Raw genomic sequence first — 14216 nt, 5'->3', positions numbered from 1 at the left:
TATTTGGGAGGCTGAGGTAGGAAAATTGCTTGAACCTGGGAGGCAGAGATTACAGTAAGCCAAGACTGTGCCACTGCACTCTAGCCAGGGCTACAGAGTGAGACTCCATCTCAAAAGAAAAAACAAAAACATTCCAGTTGGCCCTACATGGTAATGTTGACCTAACAACAAGCCAGGAAATGTTTGAGAACCTGTTGTTTCCAAAATATGACAATAGGTCCTCAAAGTAGGCAGGTCAGTGCCTGCCTCAGAATTCAAATAAGTCATTGTTTGAGAATTTCCTCATGTTCCTAATATTTGTAGTTTTGTTTCTTAAGTCCCATCAAATGCAAAGTGGGAAGGAAAATGAAACTAGAACTCCCTTTTTGGTTTATCCTAGTAATTGTCTCTCCCAGTCATTTATATATATTTAAATTATGATTATTGTTTTCTAAAATAAAGATAGCACTTCAGTAACCAAATGTTAAATGCAAAGGAAATAAACCCCACAGCAATGCTTGTTTCTGAAATATAGTTCATTCATAATCCCTGTGGCCCAAGGTAAATGAATGGCAAAACACTCAAACCTTGTTATAATTTTACTTTTCTATAACCCCCTGAGTCAGAATGAGTTGGAAGGTCCAGCACTGATTCAAACATTTTGGAAATTTTTAAACTATATCATGTGATTTTTCTTATAAAGTCTTTCTCCAGCTCCCTTCTTTCTCTCTTTTTTGGAGAAATCCTTAGAGTTTTTCACTGTAATACCAGCCTGATCTTTTGGAAAATAATAAACTCAGGTGGGTTCTGTTTTCAGGCCTGCTCTTTTTTTTTTTTTTTTTTTTTTTTTGAGACGGAGTTTCGCTCTTGTTACCCAGGCTGGAGTGCAATGGCGCGATCTCGGCTCACCGCAACCTCCGCCTCCTGGGCTCAGGCAATTCTCCTGCCTCAGCCTCCTAAGTAGCTGGGATTACAGGCATGCGCCACCACGCCCAGCTAGTTTTTTGTATTTTTAGTAGAGACGGGGTTTCACCATGTTGACCAGGATGGTCTCGATCTCTCGACCTCGTGATCCACCCGCCTCGGCCTCCCAAAGTGCTGGGATTACAGGCTTGAGCCACCGCACCCGGCAGGCCTGCTCTTTTATGGTCCTTCTCAAATGACACAACATGGCACACATGTCTGTCTGCACCCAAGGAGCAGCTTGATGACCAAAAGACTTACCACCACCTCTGTTCTGAATGAAAATCACAAGTCTAAGGTGCTCATGACTGAGATGTCTGGTTTAAGATCACTGAAGGTCACTGAAAGGGCTCATCTTGTCACATTTTCTTACTGTTATAAATCACATGGACTGAGGTTTGCATTTGGGGCTTATTAGTCAGTCTGTTTTGTTTTTTTGTTTTTTTTTTTTGGTTTGTTTGTTTTTTGAGACAGGGTCTTGCTCTGCTGCCCAGGCTGGAGTGCCATGGCGCAATCACGGCTCACTACAGCATTGACCTCCTGGGCTCAAGTGATCTTCCACCTCTGCCTCCTGAATAGCTGGGACCACAGGTGTGTGCCACCACACCCGGCTTATTTTTTTATTTTCTGTAGAGATGGGGGTCTTGCTATTTTGCTCAGGCTGGTCTCAAATTCCTGGGCTCAAGCAATCTTCCCGCTTCAGCCTCCCAAAGTGCTGAGATTACAGGCATGAGCTATTGCACCTGGCCTAGCTAGCTCTATTGACATTTGTTTTTGTTGGTGGTTCTCTTAGAGTTTCTTGGACCTTGTGGTTGAATTGGAGAAACTAAATCTGGTTGCCCCAGATCAACTGGATTTATTAGAAAAATGCCTAAAGAACATCCACAGATTAGACCTGAAGACAAAAATCCAGAAGTACAAGCAGTCTGGTAAGAATTTTGGCCTCTCAGCTGTCTAGAGGAAGTACTCTGGGCATGGGGTACATGACTGGTAAAGATTCAATTGTTAGATAGGTGGATGGAATGGAACCCAAATGACCAAAGCCCCCTTTAGCTTGTGGCTAGAAATCACATCTCTTTATATTCTTCGTATGCCAGATCTGCCAACTCCTTTGTCCTGTATATTCATGATCGCTGCAAAATGCTGCCAAGCAGTTCTTAACATTTCGATTTTCAAGAAAGAATCTGGGATCTGCACAGGCTGGCAGAGCTATGGATATTCAGGTGTTTTGCATGTATGCTGAACCCTACTGCCTTGCTCTAGTATTTGGCCTGATAAACACTATCCAAGTTTGGGTGATGTCACTTGGGTCTCATACCTTCCCTGCATGTGTCCGAAGTTTCACAAAACCTCCTTATGGAAAAGAGCACATTTGAGTTCTTCCTTGATAGAAAGGACCAGACTCACATTGGCCTTTTCCCTTGCTTGCATCCGTCATTGTCTTTTAGACTCAGCCTCAGCTTGAGCTCTGTTAGCAAGTTCACTGCCACCATAGTATCACAGCCTAAAGGGCATGGCTGAGACTCATTGATCTATAGAGCACTCTTCCACCCCAACACACTCTAAAAGACTGATCAAAGATCAAGAACAGAAGTAGCATTTATATTCCATTCTTAATGATGCTTGGTGGAAGAGTCATCTGATATTTTGAATTCAGTAAGGTGACTGGAAAGTTTAGAGTATTTTGAAAGATGATGATTGACCTTGGACTGAACCATTGTTGAAGATTTATTTGATAATAATTTATAAATTTTAACTCAGTACCTCCTTTCTGCTTTTATAGCTCAAGGAGCAGGGACAAGTTACAAGAATGTTCTCCAAGCAGCAATCAAAAACAGTTTCAAGGATCCTTCAAATAACTTCAGGGTGAGTCTGGAGCAAACATGCGGAATCCTAGCATGAAACCGCTTCAGATTTCTGATAAAAATATACATAGTCTCACAGCATGTAATTTATTTAATATCTGAAAAAAATTGTGATAGAAACATGTATTTGTTTTAGAAACGTGTAACTTCTTATAATTTCAAAGCTAATACATGTTCATTGAGATCTTTGGAGACTACAGAGAAATATGAAAGAAAATAAATCATCTATATTCCACTACCCAAAGACAACCACTGTTAGTTTTTTGATATATTTCCTTCTAGACTCTTTTTTATGTGGGTTTGCATCTGTATCTGTGTGTGTGTGTGTGTGTGTGTGTGTATACGTATATATATATATATACATATATACAAATATATTTATATACAGTTGGACAATGGGACTTTTTTTCACTGTTCATTTATTCACTTGAAATTGTAACTTAAAAAAAGAAAATGTAACTTTAAAAATAAAAATAGATGCACCATGCCTATGGAAAAAGATTTTTAAATGTACTACAAGAAGTTTTAAAAGTATATTTTCTGCTGGTTGTGGTGGCTTATGCCTGTAATCCCAGCACTTTGGAAGGCCAAGGTGGGCAAATCATGAGGTCAAGAGATCAAGACCATTCTGGCCAACATGGTGAAACCCCGTCTCTACTAAAAATACTAAAATTAGCTGGGCATGGTGGCACGTGTCTGTAGTCCCAACTACTTGAGAGGCTGGGGCAGGAGACTTGCTTGAACCCGGGAGGTGGAGGTTGCAGTGAGCCAAGATCGCGCCACTGTACTCCAGCCTGGTAACAGAGTGAGACTCCATCTCAAAAAAAAAAAAAAAGGTATATTTTCTACCCGGGTACAGTGGCTCATGCATGTAATCCCAGCACTTTGGGAGGCCAAGCTGGATCACCTGAAGTCAGGAGTTAGAGACCAGCCTGGCCAACATGGTGAAACCCCATGTCTACTAAAAATACAAAAATTAGCCAGGTGTGGTGGCAGGTGCCCGTAGTCACAGCTACTTGGGAGGCTGAGGCAGGAGAATCGCATGAACCCAGGAGGTAGAGGTTGCAGTAGCCAAGATCGTGCCATTGCACTCTAGCCTGGGCGACAAGAGGAAAACTCTGCCTCAAAAAAAAAAAAAGTATGCCTTCTTCCTACTCCTGTAATACTGACCTCCAGTTCTTTTCCCTAAAGGCAGCTGTTGTGAACTAGTTCATTCTGTAACTATCCAGAGATAGTCTACACATATATTTCATGTTTGCTTTTTTCTCTTGTACAAATGCTAGCATCATATGCCCATTGTCCTGACCTGAAAATTATTGGAAGTTGTTCCATATGATTAACATGGAACTGCCTCTACTTAATCATTATTTTGAATGATTAGTTTTATTTTCTGGATGTTTATAATGTGTTTAGCCCTTTCTTGTTGCTGTATGTTTAGGTTGTTTCCGATCTTTTGTTACTACTAATAATGCTATAAAATAAATACTCTTGTACTTCTTTGTGCATTTTCTTTCTTACTGAGCTAATTTTAATGATTTCAGCAAAAGTTATTTTGTTATTGAGTAATAAAAAAAGATTTTTTGGGGGTTCATTAGCGTAAGTATCATATAGTCACTTATGGTTGTTGTGTTTGTAGTACTTAGTACAAGGTATCAGAATTGTTCTTTGGTTAATCTTTTATCTTAAGTTAAATCTTGGTGTAATCTCATCCTCACGTTCATATAAAGGCATGTGGAGTTTGTATTGAGGATTTAGACTGGGATACAATTTCATTAAGTTAGAAATGCTTTTGGCAGTATTAACAGTTATTTTAGAATTCATCTAGCAGGATTTTCAGTTTTTGCCACAAAGCCCCTAAAAAAAAAAAGAAGGAAAAAAAATGCTTTTGGCTGGGTGTGGTGGCTCATGCACATAATCACAACACTTTGGGAGGCCAAGGCAGGCGGATCACTTGAGCCCAGGAGTTCGAAACAAACCTGGGCAATGTGTCAAAACCCTATTTCTACAAAAAATACAAAATTAGCTGGGCATGATGGTGTGCCTCTAGTCTCAGCTACTTGAGAGGCTGAGGTGGTAGAAATTGCTTGAACCTGGAAGGTTGAGGTTGCAGTGAGCTGTGAGTGTGCCACTGCACTCCAGCCCCGGTGACAGAGTGAGACCCTTTCTCGTGGAGAATAAGTTTGTAAGAAACACTTCTGAGCAATGCAGTTTCCAAGCTAAAATGGATTTATGAATTATTATCCAACCCCTTTCATCAGCAAAATAAGGAAACTTAGCCCTAAAGAACATTAAGTGATTGTCTACCTGTAATTACTAGCAGAGCTGGGCCCAGCCCATACTCCTTTCACTACACCATGATGTATATAATATACTATAGACTCATCATGCCATAGCCTAGATATAGCATACTTTTTTTTTTTTTTTTTTTTTTTCGAGACAGTTTCTCTCGTTGCTCAGGCTGGAGTGCAATGGCACAATCTCAGCTCACCGAAACCTCCGTCTCCCAGGTATAAGCGATTTTCCTACCTCAGCCTCCTGAGTAGCTGGGATTACAGGCATGCACCACCACACCTGGCTAATTTTTTATTTTTAGTAGAGATGGGGTTTCTCCATGTTGGTCAGGCTGGTCTCAAACTCCTGCCCGCCTCAGCCTTCCAAAATGATGGGATTACAGGCATGAACTACTGCACCTGGCCTAGTGTATATATATATTTTAAGAATGAAATGTGCTTCCTTTTGTTCTTCTGAGTCTCTGTAATACCAAACAATGAGAAAAAGCAGATTTAGGATTCTGGTCCGGGTTTTCTGAGTTTTTTCTGCTATCGTCTGTCTAATATAAATTATATTGTCATTCTTAGTTAAAAACTTGCCATATTTTTAATACTGTGTTAAATGAAACATATTCATTGCTGTGTAGCCTGTTGTGAGCCAATATGCTTTGCATATTAACTTCTCCTTAAATTTCCTATAATTAATATGTGACCCTAAGGCCTTGGCACAGTGGCGTACACCTATAATCCCAGCACTTTGGGAGGCCGAGGCGAATGGATGATGAGGTCAGGAGTTAAAAACCAGCCTGGCCAAGATAGTGAAACCCTGTCTCTACTAAAACTACAACAATTAGTCAGGTGTGATGGCAGGTGCCTGTAATCCCAGCTACTCTGGAGGCTGAGGCAGGAGAATCACTTGAACCTGGGCGGTAGAGGTTTCAGTGAGCTGAGATCGCAAAACTGCACTCCAGCTTGGGCAACAGAGTTGAGATCTGTCTCAAAAAAAAAAAAAAAAAAAAAAAAAGAATTCAAAAATTATATGGCTACAATATAATGCTTTTAAAATCCATTTTTTATTTGATATGTTACCTCTCTCTAATATTATGTAAAAGTGAATACACATCTATGCGTGGGGCCAATTTCTATCTGATATGATCAGCATCTGGCTAAGTCACTGATTATTAGTGAAAGAGGCAACTAACATGTTTTTCTTTAATTTAGACACACAGACTTAGCTAGTGACACAGCTTAACGGATAGTGTACTTCTCTTTTGGCTAGGTTAGCTTCAGAGAAGAACTGTCATTTGAAAGCTGAGTGTCTCAGATGGGTTGACAGCATGTGATATGTGTACCTTACATAGGACCTGTCATCTGAGAAGAGAAAGGGTCGGTTCAATCTTTCATTCTTTGATTAATCTTATTCTAGCCCTCAGAAGTGGTTTATCAAGAATATTTGATTCCCCAGAATCAAGACCATATGTTGCTTATGTGTAGCTGACAATGACAGAAAAGCAATAACTGGATATTTATTATGTACTTCTGTGTGCTTGGCACTGTGCTCAGTGCTTTATATACATTTAATCTTCATGCAAAATCTATAAGGTAGGTATTATTACTATCCTCATTTAGCATATGAAGAAACACACATAAAGAAGCTAAATAACTTGCTCAAGGTTACATAGCTAATAAGTGGCACAATCAGGATTCCTAGCCAGGCAGGTCTAGTCTGGCCTAGAAATTTGACTCTTTAGTTTTGCTGTTGCTGCAGAGGCTGGAGTGCAATGGCGCGATCTTGGCTTACCGTGGCCTCTGCCTCCTGGGTTTGAGCACTTCTCCTGCCTCAGCCTCCCGAGTAGCTGGGATTACAGGCATGCATCACCATGCCTGGCTAACTTTTTTTGTACTTTAAGTAGAGATGGGGTTTCTCCATGTTGGTCAGGCTGGTCTCGAACTCCCGACCTCAGGTGATCAGCCTGCCTTGGCCTCCCAATGTGCTGGGATTACAGGTGTAAGCCACTGCGCCTGGCGAAATCTGACTCTGAACCATGCTGTACTTTGTCCCTATGTTGAAGGAGCAGGTGGAATGTCAATCTCATGTTTTAACAGCTTATCCTAACCTGGAGCTATTATAGCAACTATACTATACTATAACATCAGCTTTTATTGGGTTGTTTTGAAACATTCTAATATGCTAGCTTCTTAGCATAATTATACTTTCCTTATATTTTCGTTTTTTTTTTTTTTTTTTTTTTTTTTTTTTTTTTTTTTTGAGACAGAGTTCCACTCTTGTCACCCAGGCTGGAGTGCAATGGCATGATCTCAGCTCAGTGCAACCTCTGCCTCCCAGGTTCAAGTGATTCTCCTGTCTCAGCGTCCAAGTAGCTGGAATTACAGGCGCATGCCACCATGCCCAGCAAATTTTTGTATTTTTAGTAGAGATGAGGTTTCACCATGTTGGCCAGGCTGGTCTTGAATTCCCAACCTCAGATGATCCACTCACTTTGGCCTCCCAAAGTGTTGGGATTACAGGTGTCAGCCACCACCCCCAGCCTATTTTCATCTTAAAAGCAGAATTTCCTTGTTCTTTGATAATATAATATGGGATTTATGAAGTTAACAGCTCTTGCTATTCTTTAGATAATTTAACTGTGCGGATGATATTTTAATTGTTTTCCTGGGTTAAGAATTCTATGGAGACATTTAAAGAGGTGTAATATATTGTGTGCCTCTGAAATAACCGACCAGAGTGTGACCTTATTCTTTATATTTGAAGCTCCATAATGGGAGAAGTAAAGAACAAAGACTTAAGGAACAACTTGGCACTCAACGTAAGACCAGTTTTTCTTTATATTCATTTTTATAAATGCTTGATAATTCTAGTACAAATGTTGCATTTTTAGAGTTGGCCATTTCCTTTATCTACATAGTCTAAGTAAGTTCTCAAAATAAAAACTAAGCTGTTAGATAGACTCATTGGCATTTCTAGTTGTCTATTGAATTAGCTTATCTAAGTTTGAATACCATCGTACTTCATCAGCGTCATCATCTTGGCTATATTTTAAGAGATGTGACGTTTATAAACTGAAATGGAATGGAACTATAACCAGGCTATGTTAAACATTCATCCAACCATAATAATGAACCATGTTAAACCGAATATCTAGCAGCAGGAAGAGAAAAGGTAAATAAGTTCTTGTCTTATAGCCCATTTAATAAATCTGGATACTCTACAGATGATATCCCCCCATTCCTAAAAAGGAAAGAAGACATGCAATTTAAAGACTAGCCATTTCAACCCACATGATCTCTTGTCTTCTGTCTTAAAACATTAGCACTTGATCCCATAGATGATTTTTAAAAAGTTTTCTTTTTTTTTTTTTTTTGAGAGAGTCTCACTCTGTCACCCAGGCTGGAGTGCAGTTGTGTACTCTTGGCTCACTGCAGCCTCCACTTCCTGAATTCAAGTGATTCTCATGCCTCCTGAGTAGCTGGGATTAAAGGCAAGTGCTACCACACCCAGCTTTTTTTTTTTTTTTTTTTTGAGACAGAGTCTCGCCCTATCACCCAGGCTGGCGTGCAGTGGTGCATCTCAGTTCACTACAACCTCTGCCTCCCAGGTTCAAGTGATTCTCATGCCTCAGCCTCCTGAGTAGCTGGGTTACAGGCTTGTGCCACCATGCCTAGCTTATTTTTGTATTTTTAGTAGAGGCGGAGTTTCACCCTGTTGCTCAGACTTATCTCAAACTTCTGACCTCAGGTGTTCCACCTGCCTCAGCCTCCCAAAGTGCTGGGATTACAGGGATGAGCCACCGTGCCTGGCCTCATTTTTGCGTTTTTAGTAGAGATAGCGTTTCACCATGTTGTTCAGGCTGGTCTCAAAGTCCTGACCTCACGTAATCCACCTGCCTTGGTCTCCCAAAGTGCTGGGATTACAGGTGTGAGCCACTGCACCCAGCAAAAGTTTACTTATTTTGCTTGTTTTGAGTCCTCCTTGAAGTGAGAGCTGAGACTCAGTCTTAGACTGGTAAAGCACATGGTTATGTTTCTGAACTCCAGGAAGCAGGGACTGATGGGCTGCGATGGAGGACTTCAGTCTTACCCAAGTGGCTTACTCCCAGGCTGGAGTGCAGTGGCACAGTCTCGGCTCAAAACTGGTGGTTCCTCCACCTCCCTAACCTAATCAAGTCATTTTTTGTCTAGCAAAATTTGTTTTAGGCTTATCTCGATTTGCCGGGCTCACTGCCCCTATTGCCACTGTCTTGCCATTGACATTTTATTTTATGGTCTCCCAGTATCACTGGACTGTGAAAACACTGCCATCTGTTTTATAACTAGCAAACATATATAAGCTTTCCTTGCTTTGCATTAAGTCTGTTCCCTTTAGGTATTGTCAACAGTTTCAGCACATATAGGAAAGCTATCAATATTATTGGGTGGTGAGGTTATTAGATTCTACTATCAAGTTAAAAACTCACCAGCCACCTGTTCTTCACCTGGAGCTGGGTAGGGGAGAGCCTTCTTTCACTTGCTGTTTAAGCAGCTTTTCTAGGTAGCCCCTGGTAGCACTGGGACTTGTGTTTTCTTATGCCAGTTTCTTCAATGTGAGGTTGGAACCTTGGGGCCAAGTATAGCTGGGGAAAGAAGACATAATTGAAGAAAATAGGAAGGGAGGACAGTTGTGATACAAAGAAACTCAGCCAGTGTGGGGGTGGACTTAGTTCTTCAGCTTTGTAAATGGTTTGTCTCTCTCATCCCCCAGAAGAACCAGTGAAGACATCCATTCAGGAATCAGAAGCTTTTTTGCCTCAGGTACAGAATAAATGATCCGATTTGGTATTGTATCTCCATAGCTGTGGAGAACCCTGACTTCTTTAAAAATATCTGTCCATTAAGAATTCTTTGTGACAATAGGATGCTGAGAGTGTTGTTCTCCTGAGAACTTCCATACAAGGGAACCCTGAATAACAAAGAGAAAGATATTTAAGTGGATTGCATTAATGGACTTCCCTGCATTAATGCAGGGAAATTCCAAAATAGCACCCCTTGTCTCAGCTGAGTGACTGCTGAACATACAAGTCAGCAGTGATACTTCACTGAACTTTGACTTGTTCTGGCTTTTTCTTAAGTTGACACCTCTTTGTAAGCAGAGGCAATCGAAGGCCTCCCTTTGTACTTGGGAAGATACCACTTATATAACTTCAGGTTACTGTGGAGACAGATGACTCATGTTTTCTCTTTTTCAAATTATCTTTATTCCACAAAGCCAATAAAGAAACTGAGATTTTCATTAAAATTAAATAAAAAGGAAAATAATGTGTTTGTCTTAGCATATTACCCTAATAGAGGAAAAATTTATATTAATGGGAAACGTTTGTCGTAATGGGAAATTTCAGGCTCTGTCTGTTGAGTGACTCACCTGCCAAAGGAAATCCTGAAGAAGAGGTGGCATATGGGTGGGACCTTATAGAAACAGAGCAATATCAGGAGTCTTTAGCAATTCCTGCCTTCCTTTCCAGAGCATACCTGAAGAGAGATACAAGATGAAGAGCAAGCCCCTAGGAATCTGCCTGATAATCGATTGCATTGGCAATGAGACAGGTAGGTGTGGAAACTGCAGTTTAACTAGTTCCCCCACATTGAGATCATGGCACGGGCAAGCTGTATTCATCAGAGTGATCAGCACCGGCTGCCATGACAAACCAGTGCAACAATCTGCTTCAGGCTAGGTGCGGTGGCTCATGCCTGGAATCATAGCACTTTTCGAGACTGGGATGGGAGGATTTCTTGAGACCAGTTAAACATTAGCTGGTGTGATGGTGCATACCTGTGGTCCCAGCTACGTGGGAGGCTGAAGCAGAAAGATCACTTGAGCCCAAGGAGGTCAAGTCAAGGCTTCAGTGAGCCAAGATTATGCCATTGCACTCCAGTGTGGGTGACAGAGCAAGACTCTGTCTCAAAACAGAAAAAGAAAAAAGAATATGTGGTTCAACACTATAATAGAGACTTGTTTCTCATTCTTGTCACAGGCTAGTGGGGAGCTTTGTTCCATGTCGCCATTCAATGGCTCCATCATCTCTTGAGGTCTTGGAGTTTTCTGCAGAGTCCTCTGCATCTGGCTAGCAGATAAGGGAAGAGAGAATGTGTGGAGGATCACATAAGAGATTTTAGGGACCAGGCCTAAAGGTGATAATATGCATCATTTCCACCCCATTCATTGGTCAGAACTCAGTCATGTGGCTCCATCTAACTGTAGTGGACAAGGAGAAATTAGCTGTATGTCAGGAGGAAAATGAAATGGGTTTGAGGAACATGTAACAGTGTCTCTAGCACAAAGACATCATTTATGTTAGTTGGTGAGCTTTAGTCTCGTCTTTTTATTTGGATGCTGTAGAAGCGAGGAATGCTGGAATACAGAGGGACATTGATAATAATGGAAGGCATGCTGGCTTCAGATATTATCACATGCCCTATCATTTCACCTAGATAGACTACAAAAGCTTTCCTGGGAACATTAAAGAAGTGATAAATGTGTGTTCACTTACAGAGCTCTGGGTATTTTCTGAGCAATGTGTCAGTTCTGCTGTCCTTTGCTTTGGTTGTTGGCCTCAGTCTCTTCTATCTGTGCGTCACCATTGCTTCAATCTGAGTTGACTCTTTAGCTCAGTTGTTGTTGGATATCTGACTCAAACTGAATCACTGGTGATGCATCAAAAGAGAATAAGAAGAGCCTAGAAAAGTGGAATGACGTTTTATTTAATTATTTAGCTCTTCTTTAAAAGTATCGATTATTGTATTTCCAGCTTTAGAGCTTCCCAACAATTCTCTTAAGATGAGTCAGAACTGTCTTTTAGACTTACTTAAAATGTTACCATGGGGAGTTTTACGGGAGGAGAGGAGTTTTATGGGAGGAGAAGGTCGAATTAAATATAAGACTAAATTTTCCAGGATTTCAGATATAATCCTGCCTGCTCATGTCCTATTTTTGGTTAGATGTGAGAAATGTCTCCTCAGCTGCAGATAAGTGTCCTCTCCTTTTTAGCCATTAGTACTCGTATAAGATTGCCCTCCAGTCCGGCAACAGAGCAAGACTCTGTCTCAAAGGAAAAAAAAAAAAAAAAAAAAAAAAGAATGAGAAAATATTTTCTTAATGAGTCACTTCCTGTTTTAAGAGGTTATGTAATTGTCCTGTACTTCTGGTTTTGGTCAGTTTTGTTTTGTTCATCAGCAGATATTATACTTATATCTGTTTTATGAAGAGAATCATAAAAAAAGCCATGATCTGTGAATTGAAAAACTGAATTTTTTGGCTAAAACTCAGTGTCTGTGCTTGCTTCCCTTGCTGGGTTGTGGGCCTCTTGTGGAAAGTGGCTGAATGTATATTCATATTTTTCTGCATTATAGGCGCATGATCTGTGGGTTTGAATCATGGCTATGCCATGTTCTAGCTTGTAACTTTGGGCAATGTCCCTGGCCTCTTTTTTTTTTTTTTAATTTAAATTTTATTTTTATTTTTCCTGTAGTGCTGAGTTTTCAGCCTCCTTAAGCCTCAGTTCCTCTTTTGTAAAGTGGGTTAATAACAGGACCTACCTCATAGGGAGGTTGGGCAGAATGAGTGAGTTTGTACTTAGAAAGGGCTTAGAACAGTGCCTGGCACAGTGTGAGCATGCAGTAGATGCCAACTAGTATTATCCTCATTTGCTTGTTTAATTTTAGCTACAAACCACCTAAGCAAGACCTCACCATGGCTTTGCGCTTGATACTTAGAGTCTGATCTCAGGCAAGTGAGAGACCAGGGCACTGAGGCCTACTCTGTGTCCAAGGGTGAGTGGGTTGCATCCCCATAGGCTGTGGTACACTGGAATGGAGGCCATAATCTGAAAGAGGACAACTTCTTGGATAAACACTCAAGTGGAAAGCTGAGCACAACATTCCTACCAGTCACAGTCTGAATGGGCTTGGCAGAGGAGAATCTAAGTACAAAGGTTGGGGCACAGGAGGGTGGAGACTTGATAAGAGAGAAAGATGGAAGAGGATGGTAGAATTGCAGGCAGAGCCTGGGACATCATGCTTTTGGTCAGGGTGTAAGCAAGTATTGATCTCGATTGCATTGGTATATCTCTCCCTGCCCCATGGCTGCTGGTGTGTCTGTATATGAGCTCCAAGGATCAGAATGGCAGCTCTAGGCAGCAGGTCCCTCCTGGTCAGGCATAGTACTTTCAAGTTCAACATCTTGGTGGTGCAGTGCTGGACAAGAGTAGGCCTGGGCCATTACAGGGTACCCTGGATGCTCACTGCTGCCCTTCCCCTGAGAATTAAGGTGATTTGACTCAAGCCCTCCCTGCCTCTGGGAAAAAAAATCAATAATTGGGCTTGAGGCCACTTATAAATGCCCCTGGGCTCAGCTGGCTAATTAGCAGGTAAGAAACAAGACAGTATGGCTGGGTGTGGTGGCTCATGCCTGTAATCCCAGCACTTTGGGAGGTCGAGGCAGGTGGATCACAAGGTTAGGAGTTCGAGACCAGCCTGGCCAACATGGTGAAACCCTGTTTCTACTAAAAATACGAAAATTAGCCAGGCATGGTGGTGCGCACCGGTAATCCCAGCTACTCAGAAGGCTGAGTATTGCTTGAACCTCGGAAGCAGTAGTTGCATTGAGCTGAGCTTGTGCCATTGCACTCCAGCTCTGGGCAACAGAGCAAGATTCCATCTCAGAAAAAGAAAAAATAGGCCCAGAATCCTGCTTTGGTTGAAAATGGTTTTTATTAGTGCAGCACCCTTCATCTCTTTTCCGTCTAATCTGTAGTTAGGGAGCTTCTTCTAGAGTAATTATGTGAGTTTCCTCTTTCTAGTTAACTTTGCCACCTGGTTAACATTGAACACTTGGGAGGAGTGCAGGAGTCAGATAATAAACAAGCAGGTAAGGTAACTGCCAACCAAAATAATGGCTCTGAAAGAAACAAACAGGAATGTGATAGGACTAACTTGGGCATAGCTGTGCTCAGAGTACATAATTTATTAAAAATCTACTATGTACCAGGTACTTTGCTAATTGCTTTACATGGATTCTTACTTAATCCTCATAAATAATACCATAATATAGGTACTATTCTCTCCATTAAATTTTTTTGGTGTTCTACTT

At 41.1% G+C, this 14216-nt stretch overlaps 1 protein-coding gene across 9 annotated transcripts in view; it reads left to right on the top strand.

Annotated features, from left to right (window-relative positions):
• The window catches only part of CFLAR (CASP8 and FADD like apoptosis regulator), a 41378-nt gene that overhangs the window by 15151 nt on the left and 12011 nt on the right, over positions 1-14216 (top strand). For 6 of the 9 annotated variants that reach the window (XM_003925661.4, XM_010336444.3, XM_003925663.4 and 3 more), the window contains 5 exons: positions 1736-1871; positions 2726-2808; positions 7851-7905; positions 9837-9886; positions 10594-10675. In XM_003925661.4, the coding sequence (XP_003925710.1) occupies positions 1736-1871; positions 2726-2808; positions 7851-7905; positions 9837-9886; positions 10594-10675 (406 nt within the window). Of the gene's footprint in view, positions 1-1735; positions 1872-1955; positions 2703-2725; positions 2809-6356; positions 6464-7850; positions 7906-9836; positions 9887-10593; positions 10676-13926; positions 13995-14216 lie in introns of those variants that run through there. The other 3 variants (XM_074399279.1, XM_010336445.3, XM_074399284.1) reach the window with 3 other exon arrangements.

The sequence above is a fragment of the Saimiri boliviensis genome, chromosome 5, assembly GCF_048565385.1.
Source record: "Saimiri boliviensis isolate mSaiBol1 chromosome 5, mSaiBol1.pri, whole genome shotgun sequence".
NCBI classification, from domain to species: Eukaryota; Metazoa; Chordata; class Mammalia; order Primates; family Cebidae; genus Saimiri; species Saimiri boliviensis.
The sequence above is the reverse complement of the archived record's forward strand: the minus strand, read 5'-3'. Positions and strand labels throughout refer to the sequence as shown.